Below are 26,620 nucleotides of genomic sequence, written 5' to 3'. Positions count from 1 at the left end.
CTGGCTTTTTGAAAGGTCTCCTGGCTGAAATTAGGTTGGCCTCATTCCTAATTGCCACCCACAGAGAACTTAAAACAGATATTCCTATAGCGTTCAGGGACTGATGCCATTTTTAATTTTTGTATTTTTAAAAATATAACCATTAGTGTTTTTATTACATACAATTAAGGGTCTTTAATTTGCAGAGCAAATTAGCAATAGCAATAGCAATTAGATTTATATACCGCTTCATAGGGCTTAAATGTAATAAACAAAGATAGATAGAAAGATAAAATTCTACTTTATAATATATAGGAAAGCAGGAACATATTGTGAATTGTTATGTTACTTGCACATACTATCTCATTACTGATATTCTGTTTTTGTTATCTAATTATTTGTTGCTATTTAGCAACTTTATAGGAAGAAGCCTGGGATGACAATGTCTTGTGCCAAATTACCTCAAAATATTTCCAAAAATAGATACAGAGACATTTCGCCTTGTAAGTACTTTTTTATGTGTGAGTAAACATATTACCTTTAGTTGTCACTTGGAAAATAAAATGTTTATCTTTATTTCAGATGATGCTACACGGGTCATTTTAAACAGTAATGATGATTACATCAATGCAAATTATATAAATGTGAGTTGACATTTATATTTTTTTCTTTATTCCTTCTGTTTTCAAGGTAAAATAGCTTAACATTTTAGATGTAAAAACTATAAAAAATAGTTATTTGATTTATTTCAATAAGTTACACAGTGGTCATAGATGCAGAAACTCTTGCACATATTTTAATATATTTTCTAGCCTTCTCTTGAAATTAAGTTTGATCTAATAAAGAGCATGTAAAGTTTTGACATTTCTAAATGTTTTTTTGCAAATTTCTTTATTTTTAGATGGAAATTCCTTCTTCTAGTATAATCAATAAATACATTGCCTGTCAAGGTCCTTTGCCCAACACTTGCCCAGATTTTTGGCAGATGACCTGGGAACAAAGCTCCTCGTTGGTTGTTATGTTAACCACTCAAGTGGAAAGGGGCAGAGTAAGTCCTCAATTGTAACTTTTACAACTAATAGATGCCAAGAGGCTGGCTTTTATTTGGAAATTTGTTCTTTCTAAACTGTGTCATTATTTGAGATTGAACTATTGCTTGATTAAATATTGATATCAGTCATTTTTAATAATTTTCTCAAAATGAATGAGGTAAAATTGTGCAACATAGATCACATTTTATAATAATGCTATGATGGTATGCCATAGCCCTACATTAAAGTGTGTGTGTGTGTGTGTGTGTGTGACACATTTTACCTTGCCATGATCCCATGTTAAGATAAATTGCTGGTATTCTGCCAGTTCACACCGGTTCGGGTGAACCACTAGTGGCGGCGGTGCAAGGCTCCACCCACCCACCCAAATGTCATCACAGACCTTCTGCGCATGTCCAGACATGTCACATGCGAGCTCCCACTACCGAATCGATAGTGAAGAAGAGAGGATACCATTACTGGTATAGAACTATGTACTGTTCACTCTTTAGAAACATTCACTACTAGAAAAAGAGGACTCATGCCATACATTTCCAGGAAGGTTGTCAAAATAAATTATAAATTGAGTAATTAAGTATAAATTAAGTAAGTCTTAAAAATAGATTTTTAATTTTTTAAAAAAATTTAAAAATTCTTAGTTTAAGAATAAGTCTTAAAATAACAAACTATGAGTTAGTCTGAAACTTCTTTTCTGAATGTTCAGGTTTAAAATATATGATGACATGGCTAAAAGATTTAGCCAAGCCATTCAGTTCAAAAAGTCATCTCAAGACATTGCATTAGTTACAGCTTTACGTGTTGATTGAATATTCTGTTTGTTCCTCTAGAATAAAAAAAATTAAGGATTTTTATCTGTGAGAACTCTTCTACTAGATATTACTACATCTTGTATGTTCAGAGATTTTCTGGCCTATCAAAGGGCATTTTTACAAATGACAAGATAATGCCTTTTTTTCTCTTTAGACTGGTCTAGCATGTGTACTGAGTTAGTTGTTGAGCAACATTTAAAAAGACAATAAATGCTATTGTATTTTTAAAAGATTTTGGAGGGGGCAAAAACCAGTACTAGTTGTCTTTTTTAAAAAAAAAACCTTTTCAAGGATGTGAATGATTATACAATCTGTATTTAATAATATTTTATGCTGAGCCTTTCATTTCTTAGTAACTGTTTTGAACAACATGTTGCAGAGTGAACAAATTAGTGATATCAAATTCAGTATTGTGATGCAGCATCAGTTTGGTGTAGTGATGAAGGCACCAGGTTGGAAACAAGGAGATTGTGAGTTCTAGCCACACTTTAGGCATAAAAGCAGTCTGAGTAACTTTGGACCAGTCACACTCAGCCCATGAGTCACTCAGGCTTGGATGACAAGCCAATCAGCCAATTCCTGTTGTACTCAATGGCCCAAAACTTGGTTGATTCCCACCCAGCCCCCCAAAAAACCTTGCACTTGAGAACAAAGGCTAAGAAGAAGAAAAATAAGTATTATGAGGATACTTAATATGCCAATCAGTTTCCAACAGGTTAAAAAGCACATGTTCCTGTATTAAATGTACTTACAAAATGTGAAAGAACTTTATCCAGTTAAACCAAATCTAACACAGCTGTTACTAGGATTGGTCATCTGAAGAATATAAAAATGCATCACTATGTACCTTTTATTTTTACTTTATACCACTAGTTTCTAAAAGTGACCTGCATCATCAACATAAATGCCAGGCTCAATTATGTTCCATGTTGAGGACTACTAGTATATAGAAACCATTTTAGTAGCAGTAGCAATAATAATAACATTGAAAAAATCACCACCAGTAAAAAGCAGCTTTACTTGGAACTGCTTACATCCTCATATCTTTAACACCAGCAAAAAACATAATCTGCCTATCCCAAGTCTCTGGGAAGGATTGATAGGTGGATAAAAATATCAAATCCAATCTGAACGGAGCTGATTATGTGACAAAGCATAATAGCAATAATAATAATAATGTGTTGACTTTAGGTAAAATGTCATCAATACTGGCCAGAGCCTGGCGGAAGCTCTTTATATGGAAATTTCCAAGTCACCTGTCATTCAGAAGAAGGAAATCCTGCCTATGTCTTCAGAGAGATGACATTATTTAACTTGGAGGTGAGACTTTCAGTCTAATTGATCCAATTTTGTGAAATCCATTAATTGAATTCAACTGAGGAAGAGAATATTTCTAGCTCCTGATTGAACTGTGGGGTCCTTGGTGTTCTCTGAATTTGTTTGATTTCTTACACGTTTCATTACCAAACTACATAACATCATCACTTCTAGGCAGGAATAGAGTTGGCTCTTGTTTATATACTAGTTGTTTGCACTGTCAGTGTTGGTGGAATGGTCTGGCCAGTTCTTTTTTAGCCTGTTGTTTACTGTTAGTTTGCTTATCTGAGTTAGTGATTCCTTGACTTGGGTATTCTTTACTTCATGATTGTTAGTCTAGTGTTACTCTTGGAAGTCAACTCGCCATATAACTTCATTTCTTACATATCATTTTGACTTTTACTTCCCTGTCACAATGGAGAGAATTCTAAAGCATTAACATATTATTGCTAATATTTTATTTAAAACAAAGAAATAATAATACAATATCAGAAATTAGTTTTTAATTATTTTGCTATTTATTGAAAAAAAAATTAAAGAATAAGAAACGCTGAAGTTTAATACTAACAGTAGCAAGAAAAGCACATTAATATTAGCAGTACAAGAGTTAGATTTAGACATAGGGTAAAGAAACTATAACCAGGACCTTATAGAGAGAGGTGGTAATTGACTTATGACTGTTCGTTTAATGACAGTTCAGAGCAGGGGTGGATTTCAGGCGGTTCGCAGCGGTCCCCGTGAACCGGTTGGTCGGCGAACCCGGAAGTAAGTAACTTCCGGGAACGCCGAAGGGTCCACCCGCCCGCCCGCGTTTCTTACCCGGTTTTGACGAGTTCTGCGCTTCCACGCATGCGCAGGACACATACAGCGCCTGCGCGATCCTCCAGGAGCAGCTGGAGCATCGCACAGACGCTAGTACGCATGCGTGCACTGCGCGCGTGCATGAGGATGCCGCTGGCCCCGTTCCAACCGAACCGGTTGGAACGGGGCGAGAAACCCACCCCTGGTTCAGAGTCATGATAGCCCTGAAAAAAATGGATATTCAAATACTTGGCAGCCAGCTCACATTTACAATGGTTTGCCACATCTTGCGCTCATGCAGTCATGATATACAACCTTCTCAGCTGGCTCTGGACAAGCAAAAGTAAATTGGTAAACCCAGATTTGCTTCACAACCAGAGTGAATTGCTTAATGATTACAGTGATTCACTTAACAACCACAGTAAAAATGAATTGTTAAGTGATGACTCAGTTAACTGTGTCACTTAGCAACTGAAATTCCAGTCCCAGTTGTGGTTATGAGTACAAACTACCTGTAGTCTGAAGGGGCCTTTCAAAATTTGATATTTTTTCCATTTATTATAGTTTTTTAGTTTTCAGATAGGAAAATTTTAAGTTGTAACATACTTACTTCATATGGTCTTGTGATTCCTGCAATAATTGACTGATATACAGTCAATTATATACATGTGTGTTGTATACATGTATGATATAATATATGTTTTTGTAAATGCTCTGCTGAAAAGTGTTACTCTTAAAGAAGTAGATGTAAGAGCACAGCATCTCATTTGGAGCATTAAAAAATCACTGAATCTGCTATCTGTTTCATAAACAAAGAGGAATGCCATTATCCATAAGGGTCTGTTCTGTCCATCCACTTCCCATTTGAAACAAATGGAAAAGGCCTTCAACCTGTGGACAGAGGAACATGCCGCTCATCAGAGTAATCTGAAAAGGTGCATGGCTTTCTGTTTGAGCACAGACACATTTCGCCTTGAGTGCCTTCGACGGTGCCCTTGGCAATTCTGGTTACCCATCCAACCCTGAAAATGGCTAACTTCGAGTGCCTCCTTGAACCAACCAATGGACCCTCTGCTGATGACTTTCCAAGTCATATACTAGTTACTATATCGTCAAGATGTTGGTAACTATAGAAATACTGAAATGCTCCAGAACTTGATTATCTCTATTCCCATAGGCTGAATAGGAATAGGAATAGGAATAAGTTTATTTATAGGCCGCCCTTTTCCCTGAGGGGACTCAGGGCGGCTAACAACTTATAGGGAGGGGATACAAACAGTAACATATAACATAAACACATAATTAAAAAATAAACAACATTCATTCAACATTCGGGTGGGGGCGGATCAAATCTTTACCCCCAGGCCTGGCGGGATAGCCAGCTCTTGAGGGCTGCGCGGAAGGTCTGAAGGGTGGTGAGGGTACGAATCTCCACGGGGAGATCGTTCCAGAGGGTCGAAGCTGCTACTGAAAAGGCTCTCCTCCGCGTAGTGGCCAGCCGGCACTGGCTGGCAGATGGCACTCGGAGGAGGCCTAATCTATGAGATCTAATCTCATAGATCTAATCTGTGATTTTGTTATCCATGTGTAAATGTTGGTGTGCAATCCCTATGAATACCAAGGCCTAGTTTTTCAGTTTTATCTCTAAAGGGAGCTAAATAAATTCTTTTTTAAAATCAGCTCAACAGTATGGTTGGTTTTACAATTCTATGGTGTACAATTGTTATAACCTCTGCCTGATCCTCTCCATGATTTTGCTTTCCATTTCATGTCTTGTCATTATGTCACATGACACTAATAATTTAAAACACTGATGCGGAATTTACTTCAAAAGTTAAGTTTTAGGAGAATATTGAATGCTCACTTTAGAGAAAATATTGTGTCTCAATAGAAAAATGAAGATCGTCCGCTCACTCAGATCCAATACGTAGCATGGCCTGATCATGGAGTTCCTGATGATTCTAGTGATTTCTTAGATTTTGTATGTCTTGTCCGGAAAAGAAGGGCTGGGAAAGAAGAACCTGTTATTGTTCATTGCAGGTATTATCATTATGGAAGTTCCTGTGGCCTCTTTTCTAATGCCTTTAACTGATAATGTTATTTCATTATACAATGTTCTAATTAATGATGTGAGACACACAAAAGCTAGTATGACATTAAGATAAGCAATTAAATAAGATAATAGTCAATAATATATTTCTTGGTTACTTTTGAATATCCTGTGTTGCAATGGATACGGATAGCTCCCAACCTTTAAAAATAGTTGGGACCAGAATTTCTGTCACTAAGCAGTGTGGTCATAAAGGGAGATATCATGTGACCCCATTATTTATGGATGGCCATTTGCTATTCCCTGTTACCACTGTTAACCAAGAATCCTGAATCATTAAACAAGTACCCATCTCAATCCAAGTCATTCTAGGCATGGTCCCTGCCAGCCCTGAAACTCAGTAAGGCAGGGGACTGTCTCCAATTCCCCCTATTGGCGTCTCTCCTGTCTCTGCCCTTTTAGCTGCCCTGCAGCCTGCCTACCAGAGTGAGCGAGCAGCACCAGAGTGAGGATGTGCCAAAATGCCATCTCGGCTACACCTGCCACAAAATGAGGCAAACTATACAGGAGTCCAAGCTCTATGTCTCTCCTTTTCTCTCCCCTCCCCCACCTCTAATTGGGAAGAAAGACCTTGAAGAGGGTTTAGTTCCTTGGAGCAAAACAAAAAAACCCACCCTCAAAATGGAATTTTTTGCACACGATGGTAATGCAAATAAGAACACCAACCATGGGAAAGTCTGGAAGAGGTTTCATCTAATGGGAAAGCCGAGGGGTGTGTGTGCACAAGGAGCCATGTGCAGGAATGCTACTATGGTTGATTATTTTAGCTGCTATGAAATTATGTCATTATTAAAATAAATAATGAAATCCTCAACACGCCTGTACTTTTAAAAAATGTTTAGTTTTCAGAGTTACAAGGTAAATTTCCCAAAATAATCTACTTAAAGATGTGCCAAATTATTTTCAGTGGTAATTTATTTCCCAAGGGTGCTTTTTCAAGAGGCAACTGGACTTTGTTTTTCTTTGAAAAAGCACCTTTGGAACAATTATGACCTGGATGACTGAGAATCTCCATAGACAGTGGTGATTTATGTAAATTATAGAAATCTTTTAAAGATTTTAAAAGTATTAAATTTGAAAATAATAATCTTTCTCTCCTTTGCAGTGCAGGGATTGGACGAACTGGAGTTCTTATTACTATGGAAACAGCAATGTGTCTTATTGAATGTAATCAACCTGTTTATCCTTTGGATATTGTAAGAACAATGAGAGATCAAAGGGCAATGATGATCCAAACACCTGTAAGTTGCTAAACAGAATAAACTATTACCGATAACATACTAAGGAAACATCATTTCTTGAAGGGAATGATATAGTCCAGTATACAGTTAGTTTTTGACTTTTGACCATAACAATGACTAGAAAATTTGTTGTTGAGCATTGCAGTTGTAAAGTGAAGCATTGCATAATCGCACATGATAGTACCAGTAGTAATAGGTACTTTGAATGCAATCCCAAAACAATTGGAGCACCACCTAAACACCATTTGCAGAAATTTACGTGGAACAACCTACATGCTCTGACAATACCCTTAATACCATCAAATAATGTCTGCCTATCCCAGGTCCTTGAGAAGGTCTTGATAGGTAGATAAAAGTGTCAAATGCAGCCTAAACATCTGGCTGATTGTGCAACTCTCCATAATACCAAAGTCTTACTGGTATAAGTTATTGATAGTTGTTTTATACTGTATTCCAGAACAGTTGAATTTTATATACAGTTAACTGTTCCAGAAAAGACCATCTGAAATAATTATTTTAAATCATGCTAAAATCAGTTGCACAATCAGACTTGTATTTAAATAGTCTTTTCCTAATTATGCAATCACATATGGTAAAAAGATACTATCTTAAGACAGCAGATGCAAGTGGGGGGGGGGGCTATTTACCCGAGATGATCCATTTGAATTTTTGCCAGTTCTCCTTCTTGCTCAGTTTCTTTGCTTCATACCATATTCTTCTAACAGTTGAGTAGATTTTAAAAGAGACATATGAAGGCAGAAAAGCCCGCTGCAAACATGTTGCTTTCATTTGTATGGATTCCCACCATGGGTTTGCAACTCTGTTTTGCATATAAGCATATTAAGCAAGACTTCACATTTGAAGACATGCCAGATTCTTATATTCTGGTGAATTTAATCTTCAAAAAAAACTATGTATTTCACATTGCAGCTACCTATAATCTCCTAAAAGCAAAATTGTTTGCTAATGGATAATTTTCAGCACACAATTGAAAAATATGTTAGTCCTATTTGGTTCCTTGTATTACTCACAGTTTTCTTATGAAGTGTGTTCCTTTATGTTTATAGTATTTGGCTCAGGATAACATGTCATCATAGAAATATAGCCTTTAATTCAAAGAGTTTACTAGATACTACTGACTAACTTATAGTTTTAGGAGGAAAAGACAAAGAACAAATACAAAATCAGTATCTATACCATTTATATCTTGTAAGTTTTCTTTGTCAAAACATTATCAGTCATGTGTTACAGTTATTAAAAGAATGGTACTCTTGATTATATCAGTGTCTTCATTAAAATCTTTCTGTTGCCTAACCTTGGTTTTTGCCAAGAACATTATTTGGGCAACTCATATATTTCTCTTCTATTCCATAACACACTTTTGTACATTCAGTAGAAGAAATTGGTAGGTTTCTTAGGTGAAAATATTCTTGCTAACATATTTTTCTGGATTAAGGGGTATACTTGTTTCAAATAAAGCCATTAACCATGCTTCACTATATTTAAAATATGTGAGAGGAAGAACTGTACATTAAAACTTAAAGTGAATTTTAATATATATGAATAAGTTAGTACACTGTTATTTCAGTTATATGGTGTTAGTAAAATTAGAATCAGAATTAAGTTTACTTTACCTTTGCAAATTTGCACATTTCCACATAATATCCACAAGATGGCATTATCTTATTTTGCATTGTTCTTATTTTCAAACCAGTATAGTATTTGAATCATATTTCTAGATTCACCCTGTGCCATTAAAAATAGTACCCTGTCACAATCACATATTTTACTTGATTTGCTTATTTGTTTAATTTGTTTATTTAATGGAGTTATTTACTGTCCATCTGATAATGAAATGACTTAGACATTCCAGTAAGTATATCAGTAATTAATATATGCAAATTAAAATCTGAAAAGTTAGGTCTTGGAATAAAGGGCTAGTCATTAAATCTACAGAATGTTGCAGTGTAATCATCTTCAGGATGGATAACAAAAAGAAACAAGAAGTGGTTTTTTACATTAATATTAAAGATAAAACTAGTATAAGTTCATCAAGCAACACCTAGCTAACAAAATCATGATTTGGAAAGTAGTTTGTATGCTCTACAAACAAAATAGCAGGATAAGTACGGTTTTTATATATTATATATTAAAGAACCTAGAGTTCTTAATTCTATTAATCAGGAAGAGTAATTAATAAGGTATTAAGCATAAAGTATACAAAGAGTATCATTCAGAGTTGGAGGAGTTCAGATTTGCTACTTAAAAGTTAAGAGTATGGAATTTAGATTCTGAGTACTACATTTCTCATTGGTGTTAAGAGTTTTAGATATTTAAATATTTTGAAAATTTGGCATGGTATTTTGAAAGTTTATTGTTAATCCTTAATTTTTTTCATTCTGCCACATAAATAATTGCACCTTTTTTTTCCAGAGTCAATACAGATTCGTTTGTGAGGCTATTTTGAAAGTGTACAAAGAAGAACTTGTTAGACCTTTAAAGACATCACTGAATAAATAGGAAGCAAAATATAACTTTCAGAGAAGATTCTACATAAGACACAAACTGTACTTGTGCTATAATGTTTCTTGAAAGAAATGATGTCTGAAAATAATGAAGAACTGAAAAGGACTTCAGCACTATTGCACTTTAAGTTAAAACTGAAAATCAGTCTCTAAAACACTATGATTTCTCTGTGTTGAAAGACTCCATTCATGCTTTGCTTCAAACAAGCCACAGATTTAATGAGCTCCATGAGTTCTGGATAATTTTCCAGACTTGGTTGCAGTGCCATATAGCCCTTTCGTTCGAAATGCTACAAAAAAGAAAAAGGAAAAAAAAAAAGCTTGGAATACTTTCATTCTTTATTTGACACCTGTTTCTAAAGCAACAACAATACATGCAAAGCTGTTTCTTCCAATGCTAAAGTTGTCATGTTATTTGCTACCTTTTATTTTGGTGAAATATTAGCAATATTCCTTTTATTAGATACACTGCCTACTGAAGCAGCACATTTCTCCCTGTGCCCTTCTAGAATCTAACCTGATTACTAACGGAAGGCTGCAGTATGATCTAACCCAATAACAGCTGCATAATGGCCCACTGAACCAGCATTTTGTTTAGTTGGTATATGAACATTCTTTGTACTACTAGTTCTATTGCTGTTTCTCAGCAGATTATAGCACCAGTGCGTTCTGAAACATTGATGGCATTACCTATGGGAATGAATGTGTGTACTTTGTCTTAACCCCTTAAGTGCCTTGAGACTTACAGTGTATGTCTTAATGGCAAGGGACTTTGGCCCTCAAGGGGAAGCTATCATTATAATTAGATTCACTTTGAAATATGATCCTTGGTGCTTAGAATATGGTACAGTAAGGGGTCAAAAATACTGTTCCTAAATACTGTTCCTTTTCTCTCTATAAGTACCTATGGGTACATTTTATTGTGGGTAGCAAAAGCACTCTAGCTATGAATTGAAATGGAAATTCTGACACATTCCTTTCAACTGGTAAACTGCTAGCAATTTATAACTGAAAGCCAATATATTGATTTAGAATTTGTTCTGTTTTTCCCTCGCATTGAAAAGTAGTAACTTGACTAAGATAACATTTTAATTGTATTGATCTTCTGCTTGAAATGTGGAGATCCAAGGTGAGATTTCCCTATCATAGTTATTTTCCTCCAAGTTCATGTTTGTTGTTTCTCAAGTCATGTTTATGGTTTTTAAAGAAAAATGTGTCATTAAAGTTTTATCATTGTCCCCTGGAGCTTTCTGATAAGCTCTTTGGGTCTTTCTATGATATTTCATTCAGGAATTGGCATATACCGTTGGAATTAGCAGTATCTGAACAGGTTGCATATAGGTTTATTTTTTGTTTCATTCAAAAATGTTTCTAGGGCAGTTTAAAGCCCACTAGGCAATGAATAATTCTTCCTAGTTAAGTTGACAATTTAATTCTTTATGAATATTTTGATTTGCTACCAGGTTTTTAAAAAAAACGAGATATGCGGAATATGGAATGAGACTGACATTTTTAAAATGCATTTGTGCGTGTGCGTGTGTGCGCGCACATGTATAGAAAGTGAATGAGCATGTATGTATATGTATAGATATGCACACACACACGCGCACACACACACACTTATATTGTGATGGGAGAGATTTACAGATATTTCAATAGATGAGGAGGCACTTTCTCCAAATCCCCTTTTCCTGCTGTCAGTTGTACTTTCTTAGAACTTGTAGAGGGCTGGAAATAGAGGTATCTATTTCTCATAACCGCTTCCTCAGAGGGATCCCTCACCTTAGATTAAGAGTCTTCCATGGACAGGAGAAATTTCTGTATGTAACATGATGCATTGAGGAAATTCCCAGTCAGTTTAAATGCTATTGATATAACCCTATGCCATGATGTGAAATGAAGGAGTTAACAAAATCTTTTAGAATTTTTTTAAACAGGCTTGTAAGCTAAGCAGTATTGTTTCTTCACAAACCAAATCTAGCATATTTCTTTAATAATTCTTTATTGCCTCCACACACATACACATACTACCATCAAGGAATTAATCAGCTATTCTTTTATTACCCATCTTGTGGTTCAAGCGAGATTGAATTTGAGTTTGAAACACTTCCACATTCTTAAAAGAGCTTTTTCCAATCTGTAGAAATGTAGTTGTGTTTTCACAAACTGAAGCAAATGCGAAATACACTTCTATTTCTGACAGCAGTGAAAGTGAAGGGCTTTTGATGGGCTGTTAACTATTCTGTAGAAATAAGAGATTGGAGAGAGGAGTTTCATGTGATAAAGTGCAATGTGGGAACAGGCGTCCAGTCTGAATCATCTAAACTTGCCTTACACGTTGGTGTAAGCAATGTAAACCTTTTAATGGAATGTCTGCAGTGGTGATTCTTACTACTGCTAGTTTTTGATAAATGCAGATAATAAATGTACATCTACTCATTGTTTGCTTAAAAAGAAGCTTTGTAACAGGAAAGTGGGTGTTGACTCACATACTATTTTTAATTGTCATACCATTTGCTGGTTATTTGCAAGGTTGGTTTGCATTTGGAACAAGTTAAAAATATATTAAATTATTATACCTATTATACCATTAATTAAGCCACTTAATGATCTTACTAATATATGTATGATTGCCTCTCTGTAAGATTGTTGAAGGGAAAAATCTAGGATGGGTCAGCAATATGTATTGTTAATATTGTACATACACTCATATTTGTATGTGAGGTGGTCAAAGTAATTTAAATCTACAAGAAACATTGCCACAACAAGATAAGCATTGTTGTAGCAAAGTTTTGGTATTTGGTATATTTATACAACATAGAGACAGAAATTTTAACTACCGTATTTATCGGCGTATAACACGCACCGGCGTATAACACGCATCCCCCATTTTAACACAAAAATTTGAGTAAAAATTTTTTTCATTAAAAATAAATGACTTGGAAGCTCGGAACTTAATGTTGGATTAAAATTTATAACATTAGAACATGAATTATAACATTAACTCCTCAACATAAAGTGCCTTCCTTCCTTCCCTCCCTCCCATCCCTTTCTTTATGTTTTCTTCATGCTTTCTTTTCTTTTTCCTCTGCTCTTTTTAAATCCCCCCCCTTCTTCTCCTCCTCTACATTTAGGTTGGATTAGTTTGTACAACGGTCATCAAACTTCTGAAGTAAAAATAAATAAATAAATCATATTTAAGAAGAAGAAGAAAAAGGAAGACGTTTTTAGTTAAGTCAAACGTTTTAATAAAAGTTTCATCTTTTAAGATTTGTCCAACACATCCAATTGTAACCTTAACAGTAAAGAATATCACCCCAGCTGCTAAAGGTTCAACCAGTCTGAGAACCATTGAAAAGACAACAGTGCAAAATCCAAAAGACACAACTTCCTCACCGCCATTGCTTTGGTACCAAATCTTTGAGGAAGGGGCTCCAGAAAGAAGGAGGAGGAGGAGGAGGAGGAGGGGGAGGAGGAGGGAACCAAAGAGAGGCTTTTACCGAGTCTGTGCCCCACAGCCAGGACCGTCCTTGCGCCTCAAGCCGCGTTTCTTCCCCGCAAAGCCCTTCGGGCAACCCGAGAGTTCCTTTTGGCGCCAGAAGGGCTTTGCAGGAAGAAACGCCGCGTTTCTTCCTGCAAAGCCCTTCTGGCGTCAAGCGGAACTCTCGGGTTGCCCGAAGGGCTTTGCAGGAAGAAACGCGGCTGGAGGCGCCAGGACGGTCCTGGCTGTGGGGCGCAGACTCGGTAAAAGCTCTCTTTGGTTCCCTCCTCCTCCCCCTCCTTCCACAGTCTGTGTGACGCTGCCGCCAGGCTGAGAGCTGCCGCTGAAACAAGTTTGGGGAGGTCCTTTGCAGGCAGCCAGTTCTAGCTGCCTGCAAAGGACTTCCCCACGTTTGCTTTGAAAGAAACCTCTGCGCGGGAGTTAGAAACCTCTGCCCGGGGGTTTCTTGCCATGTGCGCGGCCGTGCAGCTGCGCACCTTAGAGGGAACAGTGGACCCGGCGTATAACACGCAGTATCGGCGTATAACACGCAGGCAGGGTTTAAGCTTGCAATTTTAGTTTTAAAACTGCGTGTTATACGCCGATAAATACGGTACCTTAATGTCTTCCCTCCAAGTTGATTTAGGAGTTACTAATCCATGCCAACAAATACATTTTGAAATTATATTTCCTTGGTAGGGTCATAAACTATAGGAATTTAAATGCCTAAATTAGATAAATAAAATAATAAAAGTATCCTTATGTCTTTGAAATGAATATTCAAATTACATCTGCCCACTATGATATTAATATTTTAATACTATTTTATACGACTTAAAAGTTAATACTGCTAATTGCTTTGCATTGGGTTATGAGGATCTGCATCAAGCTGAAATGAAAAATATTTTTGTATGTGTTTCATTCTGTATAAAACATGAAAATGTGTTTCAGGCATAATATCATAAAAATGATAAGTGTTATGGATGTCAGATTTTATGGAGAAATATTTTCTTACTATTTGCTAAAAACTGGGGAGAAAAATTGTAACATTTCCTATTTTCTAATTCAAATCGCTTTCCTTGTAAATAAGAGCAATAGGGTAATAGTTTTGTGCCAATGTATTTTTTTTAAATGTTGAAAATTATAACTATTTAAGGTACTTTTGAAGATTTGTTTCATGCAGAAATCTAGAACTCTTAAGACTTGTTACAATTGTTTTTGTTTTATTTTGCTATTTAAGTTGTGTGGATTTGGGGTGATAGGGTTATACCAAGTTAAATATGAAGTATCCATAGTCATTTTCTGAGGAATACAACTGGTTAATTGCAACAGTTATAAAAATCCCTCCAAATCTGAGTGGAATATGCATCTCTAGTGACAGAGCCATTCACCATTTGAATATTGTGGGCATAGAAGCAGATCTCCTCAGATGCATTAAAATAGCCATGTCCCTATATTTTTATTAGTAGTAATAGTATGTGAAGAAAATTATTCTTGGTATAGTTGATGGAAACATTTGGACAAGTAACTTTAGTGTAAAAACTGGACTATGTTAAATTAGAGCATTACCTGCTGTTATAGAAACAATAAAGTCCACCATGTACTCTGCAGGCCACAACATTTTACCATTTTAATTCCCCTCCCCCTAAAATCATGCTGCAGTTTTCATCAACAGCTTTATATAAAGATTTCACAAACCTTTTCTACTTGTAAAATACACATTAATTCTAATATCTTCAAGTGTTATAATAGTAGTATCCTGCAATTAATTATTTAGAAATGCTGCTCTCCTCTAATCAGAAGGCCCAAAGTGCAAGTGAAGAGAGCTGGAGAGAGGTTTTTTAAATAGAACTAGTATAGGCGGCACTTTGTTGGAAGCAAAGTACAAATTAGAAGGTAACATCTATGGGAGGTGCAATGAATTGCTTCAGTTGCAGCTGTGTAGGGAGGATAAGTAGTAGAGAGAAAGTGGGATATCAGAAATTTTTACATCTGGTGGAGGGCAAATTCCCTTATATTTTTAGATTCTGCTTAATGGATAAGATTACAACTATGCAGGCCTTCAGTTGGCAATGGATGATTCTCAGTTCCCTGGGAATCTTTTGCATGTCTGCTCCAGACACTGTATTAAGCCATATATGTTTCATTCAAGTGTCCCTCTTCACTGTGATTAAGCTGTCTACGAGGAATGGAGACATCTCGTACTAGTAATCTTAAAGTAATGTATAGTTGACAACAATCTCAAATTATTTTGATTTCTACGTGTTTTAAAATTATATCCGTACATCTCCACATGATGTAAAGCATATTGACCAGAATATTGTCTGCACATGTATTCCACCCATATATAAGAGTAGTATGTTGAACCATACAGATTAACCCCCTAAATAAATAGAAAGTGTATAAAGTGGCAGGAAAGAATTCATCTTGCACTAGTTATTAATAAATTTCTAAATGTTATAAAAGAGCAGAGGACCAGAAAAATTCTTCTTCCAGAATCCCTATGAATTTTTACAATAAGGCTTTTCGCTGAAGAAAAGTTCCGGCAAAGATATTTCCTCCTCTATGCAGCCATTCACCATTTGCTTATAGCTGAATATTGTGGGCATAGAAGCAGATCCTCAAGATGCATTAAAATAGCTATGGTAGTGATTTATAGTATATCTAACTGAGCATAAAAATAATTTTGCCAGTTGGATTTGCTTCCAAGCAAATGAGTTGAGAAATGCCTTTTGAAAGAGATGCCTTAATTCAAATACAGTGACTTGGATCTAAAGATACCCTTGGCATTTGTGAGAGGTTTCTAGATTGCAGAAGGGGATTCCTGCAATAGCCTTCTGGACACTTCCAAATGAATCTAGAATCCAAACATCCAGTGGATTCCCAGATTGGGAAAAGTTGCTTAACAATTTCAGTTTACTGTTACTACAGATCTGTGCCACAACACATGCCAATGGTTCCTAATATTCAGGATGGAATTTAAATTCAGAAAGGTCTAAATGTGCAGGATTTTTTAACTCCGTCTATTATATTCTGGGGAAATGATCTCATTTTTCTGATAATGCTGCGCGTTTGTTACAAATCTGTTTTTAGTGATTGAGTGTGGATTGGTTAGTTTTAATATGCAGCTGCCATGTTTTCATAAACATGGAAGATAAACTTTTTCAGTTAGTGCTATTGTCACATGCTGCAAAATAAGGAACACGGTACAAACCTAAATCATCTAGTTCACTGTAACATTTAAATAGTTTATTTTAAAAATGGAGAGACATTTAAAACATGGGAATTTGCTAGAATGGACAAACTAATATATTTGTTTTAATTTAATTCTGTTATATTGGCTAAGCTAGAAATGCAAACCAAAGCTAAAATACTTGTTTCTCAATCTTCTGAGTGGAATAACAAAAAATAGGGGGGAAAAACCATCTTGGTTTGGATAATTGCCTATCTGGAGCTTTGAAGGTTTCATTCCCCAGGTTTAAATATTCTTTCATATAAACTGCAATCTGGGTCATTAGAATATTTAAGGAAATAATTTCACTGACTTTATGGTAAAATTATATTGCCTTAAGTAAAATGTTACTGTTGCATAACTCCTACATAAAACTTTGAAGACCACTATGCTAATATTTTGGAAAGTATTCCCTTGGGAAACAAAAGTGGATACTTTGGAAAGTAATAGTTTGACAATATTTGCTTACTTTTTACTTTATTTAACATCATTTCACATGTATATCATTTTTATCTAAATTTCTTAAAAAGTTCAAAATAGTAGCACTTTATGTAATGCTTTACTACTGACAAACTTAAATAAAACAAATGTATTATATGATTAGAGAGATGTTTAACTTAATGAGAGTTTATTGGGGTGATTTCTAATGTGAATGCTTTAAAGTTTACCTTTCCTTTTGCTTCCATCCATGTTAAAATGCATTAACTCCAAATTCTTAATCTTGCCATCTTCCAGATAAATACTTAATATTAATGGTTCTATATCCATTATAGTGCTAGGACAGCATATTTCATGATATAGCAATGCAGTTCTAAATTTTTTCAAATTTAGTTTCAGAATTGTAATAATCAGCAATGAGATTAAAATATCCCCACAAATAGTTATCAGGTTTTTTTTTATATTTAATTTTCTCAGTATCTGATATTTGCCATAAATGAAAAATTTATAATGGCCTTGGATCCAGTAGTGTACAATTCAATGTCTAGTTATTTAGACATTTTCAGACTTGGGAGACCTTGGAGGAAAACCTCAAATGCAGCTTAATTATGAAAGCAAAAATTACTGAAACTTTAATATAAATGTGGGAAAGATTTACATGCCCACGAAATGCTTTGATTCCTGTTTAGCATTTTTGCATTTCTTTTAAAATCTATAAATCAGCAAAAGTTGTTTGTAGAGTAAGTAGTGCACAAAAATAATTTTAAGAGGGGAAAGTTGCAATTTATATAGGTAAAGTCTATAATAGAATTGGAGATACTAAAACAATTAGCACTATGTTGTATTGTATTCTATTGTTTAATAAACTAACCAGTATGATTATTTCCACACATTAGAGGCTGGTTTCATGGGTAATGGTAATATGGAGATTAACTAATGATGCGATTCTCCAAGCAAATTCTAAAACAATTTTGTGTTTATGTGTAGGATTTCTTTATTTCCTTTTTTTCTGGCACAGGTGCTATTCTGTATGTAAATAATAAAGGATATAAAATTTAGTGTCTGGATCATATCCACTGTTCTATGGGTGGCCATATTTATTTTTTGCTGGAATGAATTTGCATGTATTTTGTGATTTTGTGTTGTCCAGTCTATCTGGATCTACACTGCTCAGTGAATGGGCTTTGACCATCTCATTTATATCTAAAGCCAAGATAACTGGCCATCTTTTGTTCATTGTGCAAGTTTGTTCTCATAGAGATTAATTTGTCTTTGAACTTGCGTGTTTTCATTTTTTAGAAACCAAGATAATTCAACTAAGAGCCTGTATATTAAATAGCAGGAAATGTGCTCCGTTTAACATGCACTTCAATTTGTTTAACACGACAATGTGGAAAGAATTCATCATTCATCACTGCAGCTACTGTATGTGTTAAAAGGGCCTTATATATTTTGCCTGCATTGGAGTTATAAGGAAAGTCCTCATCATTAATAAGGTACATTAATGATATACAATACCAGCAGCTCCCAGAAGAAAATAAATATTTAACATTTAACAAATCTTGTTTTTAGTCTTAAGAGCAAATTCCTTCTATTATGTGAAAACTATGCTGTTATACATATTTTGTGGATATATTTAATTTTGATTGACAAATAGTTGTCTAGGTACAAACTTGAAAATATATAGTTTACTTGTGAATCTTAATTGTTTAATTGCAAAATAAAGATGTGCTTTAGTAAAAATGTTAAGTATTTTTTATTATGAAAACCTGTGTCTTAATTATGCTATATTACTCCCTATTATTTGTATAAATTTTGGAAATTCTAGGTACTTATTTCCTTACAAATAGGAATTCACGCTCCGTGTAAGTTTGCACATACTTGCCCCCAACCAGCACTGAAACTGTATGTTTAATCCTACTTCTATTAAAAAGTATGAATGAGATGTTTTATTCTGGGCCTACCCATTGCTTTTTGGATTACTTTTCCCAGCATCTTATTCAGAAGCCAAGTAGATTTTGAAATGAAAATGATGAAAATAGTCTTGTAATAGGTATTTTATTTATGCTTATATATTAGATCAATAGATGATGCTCAAACCAGCTAAGAAACCAGAAAATATAAACAGTGTAATTCATACTTAAAAACAGCAAATTTAGCTCAACCATAAGACACTCATATTACACTTCTAACTTCCACTGCTTTATATTACTGCATATCTGTTTTTAATCTCTATTATGTAGCTCCAACAATTTGAAGCAGCTAATAAATTAAATACAGAATTACAGTGGAGCAAAAAAGTATTTAGTCAGCCACCAATTGTGCAAGTTCTCCCACTTTAAAAGATGAGAGAAGCCTGTAATTGACATCATAGGTAGATCTCAACTATGAGAGAGAAAATGAGAAAACAAATCCAGACAATCACATTGTCTGATTTGGAAAGATTTTTTTTTGCAAATTATGGTGGAAAATAAGTATTTGGTCAATATCAAAAGTTCATCTCAATACTTTGCTATATCCTTTGTTGGCAATGACAGAGGTCAAATGTTTTTTGTAAGTCTTCACAAGATTGGCACACACTGTTGCTGGTATGTTGGCCCATTCCTCCATGCAGATCTCCTCTAGAGAAGTGATGTTTTGGAGCTGTCGCTGGGCAACACGGACTTTCAACTCCCTCCAAAGGTTTTCTATGGGCTGAGATCTGGAGACTGGCTAGGCCACTCCAGGACCTTGAAATGCTTCTTATGAAGCCACTCCTTTGTTGCCCGGGCGGTGTGTTTGGGATCATTGTCATGCTGAAAGACCCAGCCAAGTTTCATCTTCAATGCCCTTGCTGATGGAAGGATGTTTGCACTCAAAATCTCACAATACATGGCCCCATTCATTCTTTCCTGTACACAGATCAGTCGTCCTGGTCCCTTTGCAGAGAAACAGCCCCAAAACATGATGTTGCCATCCCCGTGCTTCACAGTAGGTATGGTGTTCTTTGGATGCAACTCAGCATTCTCTCTCCTCCAAACTCCACAACGAATTGTGTTTCTACCAAACAGTTCTACTTTGGTTTCATCTGACCATATGACATTCTCCCAATCCTCTTCTGGATCATCCAAATGCTCTCTAGCAAACTTCAGATGGGCCCGGACATGTACTGGCTTAAGCAGGGGGACACGTCTGGCACTGCAGGATCTGAGTCCCTGGCGGCATAGCGTGTTACTGATGGTAGCCTGTTACGTTGGTCCCAGCTCTCTGCAGGTCATTCACTAGGTCCCCCCGTGTGGTTCTGTGATTTTTGCTCACCGTTCTTGTGATCATTTTGACCCCATGGGGTGAGATCTTGCGTGGAGCCCCAGATCGAGGGAGATTATCAGTGGTCTTGTGTGTCTTCCATTTTCTAATTATTGCTCCCACAGTTGCTTTCTTCACACCAAGCTGTTTGCTTATTGCAGATTCAGTCTTCCCAGCCTGGTGCAGGTCTACAATTTTGTTTCTGATGTCCTTGGACAGCTCTTTGGTCTTCACCATAGTGGAGTTTGGAGTGTGACTGTTTGAGGTTGTGAACAGGTGTCTTTTATACTGCTAACAAGTTCAAACAGGTGCCATTAATACAGGTAATGAGTGGAGGACAGAGGAGCCTCTTAAAGAAGAAGTTACAGGTCTGTGAGAGCCAGAAATCTTGCTTGTTTGTAGGTGACCAAATACTTATTTTCCACCATAATTTGCAAAAAAATTCTTTCCAAATCAGACAATGTGATTGTCTGAATTTGTTGTCTCATTTTGTCTCTCATAGTTGAGGTCTACCTATGATGTCAATTACAGGCCTCTCTCATCTTTTTAAGTGGGAGAACTTGCACAATTGGTGGCTGACTAAATACTTTTTTGCCCCACTGTACATATAACTTTAGCTGCCAAAATACAGTACTACATTGTATTATGGCCGGGCATCTGTTTTGCCTGTCAACAGAAAAATAAAATATAAGATACTAGCCAGGTCACTTTTCTTAGGAATCCCAAACTCTAAACAACCCCCAAGTTTCATATTTTCTCAGAGGGAAAAGGCCTAAGTCCTACTTAGGAAGAAGGAAAGTTCCATAATTGCTGACATTTATATGACTTTATTCGCAGTATTTACTGCATTATCTTTTGGGTAGGGCTGTTGTCTAACTGCAACAACTTGGGTAATATAAATCTTTTGTCACACCCATTCTTAATTCCCATTTTCCAATAGTGATCTGTATATGTGTGTATGTGTCCTTCATGTATATTTTTATATATTTGTTACAGTATAAGCAGATACTTATTTGAATCTACAAAGCAGCAGATGGAGACAAGTTTCCTGAAGCCCTCTAACGGTGCATCTGAAATATTTTTTGGGTGAAAACAGACATACATGGTTTCTTTTGCTGTGAGAAAGACCAGTTTCAATCCCTAACTTCTAATGATATTGTCAATATACACAATATACAGAAGAACAACCCCTAGAATCTCAAAAGTGAAGGCAATGCCAAGTTAGTTCAATATGTCGATTACTTGATGTGCAGTAGAATAATAATTGAATAATGGATCATGTCATCAGAAAAGCTGGAAGAGAAAACCCAAAGAAAATGCACCAAAAGTATTTGAGGAAAAATAGAAAAAAAATATAAAGTAACTTCTGATATTCACAGCATTAAAAGTACAAATACATTTTAACCTAAAGTTACATTATTTTTCTTTCTATAATTTATCCTACCTAATCATCAAAACCATAAACCACAAGTTTATTTTCTGCATAGTCGGTATAGGATATGGCTTCAAAGTTCAAAACACTACTACAACTGACTATTTTATATTACAATTTGTATTCACTATAAAAGATAGATCAAATTGGAGCACATCACAGTAGTCCAACCTACTATCTGTCAACCATGAATTACAACACTAGTCTCCCACTTGGTTACATTTGGTCTGTAAAATGACCAACATTTTGGTCTAAATTTACACGTTTGCTTAGCAGATTTTTGATGGCTAACTAAAGTTTAGAAGGGGGGGGGATCAGAGTTTGTGACTCCAGATTTAAATACCAGTTGAACCTGAGGATGTTAGGGTGAATTAATCCAGAATATACGAATGCCTTCTAATGCCCATAGAGCTAGTAACAGCATGTTACTCCTCCCCTAAATTAGGATTTGGATCTCCATCCTCCTAGAACACTTGTTGAAACATCTGTTTGGCAAATACCTGAAGACATGCCTGTTTGATTATGCTTTCCTAATAACTACTCCAGGATTAAATGGGTTTTTTTTTTAGATTGCCTGTGATAAAGTTTACCATATTTTGGTTTTATTTGTTTTTTTAAAATGTAATATCCGCAGGACAGCGAGTCGTCAGTTCAAGTACAGAAAACTCTTTAAAACTCGGCTGCTCTTTCATGCTGGTCCGAATTTGGGTAGCCCGTCATATTATCCTTTTCCATAAACTCAAAGCGGTAATTGACTCGAAAAGCCTTAAAAGAGAATAAAACGACCCTAGTCGATTTATTTTATTTATTTTAGTAAACTACTTAAATGATTCGTGTAGGGTTTCAGGAGTCGCCAAGTGTTGCTTTTAAAGAGGTAGCAACCTTTTTTAAAAAAAATCCGAAAAGAGTTTGGAACGTGGCGTGGGAACCCCCGAAAACCCGGGCACCTTCCTAGATATCTCGCCAAAATACAAACACACAGACATACAGACAAATAGCCACGCGTTTCGCCTTGGCGACCTGTCTCGCCTGGAACCTCGCGCGACCAGTTTTAGCAGAGGAGGCCCGGGCGGGCAGGCAGGCGGGCGAGGGAAAAGCAGAGGAGGAGGAGAGAGGCGGCTCCCTAGTCTCACTCGGCGGCCATTTGCCTCCGCCCCTCGTCCCTTTCCTCGTTGCCAGCGGGATCCGATCCCGCCAGAGCTGCTTTTTAGCGCCGGCGGCCGAGTCGCGGAGGAGCGCCCTTTGGAAGCAAAGGCGGCTGGGCCGGTAAGTTGGGAGGACGTGGGGTGTGGTGGTGGTGGTTGTTATAAAAGCAAGGTGAAGTTTCCCCGAAGAACCCCGCGACCAGGCTGTTGCTTCTTTCCTTTGCTTCCTCCGTCTTTTTCCCTTTGTCGCCCTCGGGGATCGAAACTCTCCAGAGATCTAAGTTTCGTTTCCCCTTCCCTCTTCTCCTGTGGCCCTCGAGGTTGGGTCGGTCCTGTCGATCCCTGGAAGGGGGGGCAGGAGAGGGGGAAGTCGTCAGCCTTTTTGGATGCCTCTAGGGTGGCCGCCTCCCTTCGCCACCGCTACACACACACACACACACACACAAACACACACACACAGACAGACAGACAGACAGACAGAGACACAGACAGACAGACACGGGCGTCACGCCTTGTTCAGATGACCTTTTCCTTCCCACCCTACTCCCCGGATCTATTGCTCTTGTCGAACCGCCCCAAAAGGTGTCGCGCGTCCCTGTGACAAAAGCGCGCTTAAGATGGGAGATAAATGAGTCCAAAGTGCGTCGGGGCAGGAATTTTTTAAAAAGTGATTTTAAAATAGAGGATTAAGGCCGTGGTTTTCTGCCTAAACGCCTTGATCTTTTCACCCACGAGAATAGTCGTCTCCCGCTGACCTGGAATTTTGTGGTGTTTCTGAAATATTCTCTGCTCAGTCCTTATAAATTTCCCATTTCTTCCGAAATCCAGCCAATATGGAAAAGGGGAAGTGCTTGACTCATTGGTCCCTCCCCATCTATTTCCAGATTTCCATGGCACTTATGTTTTATTTTTATTTTTTTTAACCCATTCTTTTTACAGAACGGACAAGGTTAGCTAAATTTTCGTTTCCCCAGATTTTGCTGGGAGGCCTTGATCCTCCATACGTATGCACGAACTTGATCTGCTTAGTAAATTATGAGGATCTTGTATGTGTTTAGTCCAGATATTATTTTGTTAACGTGTTCTAAAATTGGATTATAATGCAATTCCCACTTTTATCTAGGTAGAATAGAGTAAGTGTATTCTGTATATAATGGTTCTCCTGTTTTATTTTCCTAATATGTTTGTAACCACATCGTGAGTGCTCTATGAAATTTCCTACATGTAATGAAATAAAACCATAATATGTGTGAAACTGAAGCAATGTGCCATATTGTTGCATGTTAGCAGAAAATTTGAACTACTGTATTGATAGGAATTGCTATGATAGAGGTACCATATTAGAACAAGATGTGTGGTTAGAGAAATCACTATAAATTCCGTACTCTTGTGGCAATTTAAAGCAGATATTCTTTTTTGTTTTTATCTACTGTCTATGTACTTAATGAGCATTTTATGTCCTTTACCAAACAAGTTAACTCTGCCATATGCATATACACCTGCTATGCACCCCCTTTCTACCTTATTTCTTAATGTATGTGTCAGTGTATGCAAAGTACTCTCATGAAACCACCCACCCTTTTTCCTATGAATATTTTCCCTTCCCCATAGCCAAGATTTCTACTTGCTCCTACTTAATTCTCAGACTATGAAATTAGTCCTTCCATGGACCTGTAAATGATTGTTTGGAGAAGGCATACTAACTGAAATTAATCAATTAAGCACAGAGACAAAATTCATAACACCTCCTTCCAGGTTCCTAACCCAATAATACATGCAGCTTTGCTATAACCTTTGGTGTGTCTTAAACAATAGGCTTTTGGAAAAACAGATCTGATACTTATATGTACTGTCTTGTGTGAAACTGCCAGCAGTAGCTGGTTTGTATACACAGTCCAGATTCAATCCCACATCATATGTTTTTAAAAAAACTGGAATAAAAGATTTGAAAAGATTTATTCTGTATCTCACAGAATCATACTTAAAGTAACCAATATTATATAGCTAAGCCAATTTGCCAAAGCAGCTTTATATATCCAAAAAGTGCAACACATTTAAAATTCATACTTATAATTTTTTTAAGTTAGAGTCTGGAGTTGTTTAAAAAAACAACTTTGAATTAACCATTGTTAATGAGAGCAGAATCAGTTGAATTATATTGACATGTTTAAGGTTTTAATCATATGGTTGAAGATTAAAATTTAAATCTCCCAGTTCTGCTAAACTTGACCTTTGAAGAATTTCAGGCTTTTACAAGGACATGTGAAGGCAAGTCCAGGCAACAAAGTAGAAGGTATTTATGCCAGTTTATTCTCTCTAGTACTGGTGGAAGATAAGATTTCTGCCATCATTTGAATTCAATTAGTCATTCAAAGTAGAAACTCCAGGAATGCTCTTAATGTATTTTATGTGAGTAGGCTGGTTTTCCTAATCTAGCTCAAAAAAGTCTCTATCTGTAGTCAAGATCATCATTTTGCATAATACCAGAATTTATGCATGACCGTCTCCCAATTTCTTATAATAGGAAATTTAGTAGAAAGGCTTCTTTTCCCACTTGGTCACTGCATCTAATAATGTATGAACCCCAGTGCTTTTAAATAATTATTGAATATAAATGCATCATCATCTTACAAATAAAATATTGTTTTATTCTATATAGTGAAGTGTGTCTTATTGGGAGACACTGTCCTATCATGTTTGCCTGTCCAAAGGATGGAGTGTACAAGAATGACTTTAGTCTTCCAACTTTTGATATTAATATAAACACTGTGATCATGAACTATTTAGGTGGATGGGAAGTTGCTGAAAAATTGATTGATTTGTACTTATTATAGAAATGGGGGGGTGGATTATCTGAATTCATGGGTGTCTTCAGGCATAGAAGATGTCTATGCCTAGGCACAGGGATAGGAGAGACATTAGTCCCTCTCATGGGTGACCCTGTGACTTGAATGGAGAGAGCACAACCAATCCTGTCCTAGATATTCCAGTAGTTGTCCACACAAAGCTGTATCCTTCTGGACGGTCTGTAGAAGTTGGGATTTTTCAGTACTGCTTTATTGACCCAGTTGTGGTTAAGGGAGAGATGGGCCCATGTTTAACAGGTGCCTCAAGGCTTTATGCTTCATGCTTTTCCCTATCTACATAAAAGTTTCGGGAGAAGTCAGCTATCATTTTGGGGTGATAGTCAGTTGTACCTTTCCACCTAAAACTCATTTGGAGATGCAGTTGAAATTCTGATTGTGAAAAAAAGAGACTCAGACTCAATCCAAACAAAATGGAGTGGGTACTAATTTAAAAGCCAACTGATTCCAATCCTGCACCATTTTTAATTCTCGAGGTTGCGCTTTCCCAGGAAGAGCCATCTCCTAAGTGGGTAGTCAGTCCCACGGCTCTTGCAGCTCCTGCTTGAAGAACAGGTAAAAAGTTGTGGCTAGTGTTTTAGTTGAAGCCTTACCCTGGAACAGGGCACTCTGAAGATGGTCACGTGTGCTCTTATCATCTCTTGATTAGATAACTAGAATTTGTTCCAGATAGGGCTGCCCCTGTAGACCAGCCAGGAACTTCAGTTGATCCAGGTTGTCTCAGCATATGTGCTTCCTCAGCCATTGCTCTATCATGTTGCTATAAGTGCTTCACCAATTACTGGTGTATTTCCAATTCAAGATGCTTTACAGTACCTAATAGTCTTCCTTCCCCAGATAAATTTTGCCCATCCCATTCAACTAGGCAATGCTTGTCAGGAGGTGTGGCACAAACATCTAACAATAGGT

At 36.5% G+C, this 26,620-nt stretch overlaps 2 protein-coding genes across 4 annotated transcripts in view; both read left to right on the top strand.

Annotated features, from left to right (window-relative positions):
* Positions 1–12,575, top strand: part of PTPN4 (protein tyrosine phosphatase non-receptor type 4) — a 114,405-nt gene extending 101,830 nt beyond the window's left edge. Inside the window, 7 exon segments of the mRNA XM_032216419.1 lie at positions 392–482; positions 562–623; positions 881–1,027; positions 3,032–3,160; positions 5,850–5,998; positions 7,174–7,309; positions 9,743–12,575. Of these exon segments, the coding sequence (XP_032072310.1) occupies positions 392–482; positions 562–623; positions 881–1,027; positions 3,032–3,160; positions 5,850–5,998; positions 7,174–7,309; positions 9,743–9,829 (801 nt within the window). The 3' untranslated portion in view covers positions 9,830–12,575.
* A 10,108-nt stretch (positions 12,576–22,683) lies between these two features.
* The window catches only part of EPB41L5 (erythrocyte membrane protein band 4.1 like 5), an 89,842-nt gene continuing 85,905 nt past the window's right edge, over positions 22,684–26,620 (top strand). For 2 of the 3 annotated variants that reach the window (XM_032216394.1, XM_032216380.1), the window contains exon 1: positions 22,685–22,968. The gene's annotated coding sequence lies outside the window, so the exon portion shown is untranslated. Of the gene's footprint in view, positions 22,969–26,620 lie in introns of all 3 variants that reach the window. The other variant, XM_032216387.1, reaches the window with a different exon arrangement.

This window comes from Thamnophis elegans, chromosome 1 (assembly GCF_009769535.1).
Source record: "Thamnophis elegans isolate rThaEle1 chromosome 1, rThaEle1.pri, whole genome shotgun sequence".
Taxonomy (NCBI): domain Eukaryota; kingdom Metazoa; phylum Chordata; class Lepidosauria; order Squamata; family Colubridae; genus Thamnophis; species Thamnophis elegans.
Note: the sequence above shows the minus strand (reverse complement) of the source record. Positions and strands in the feature narration are given on the sequence as shown.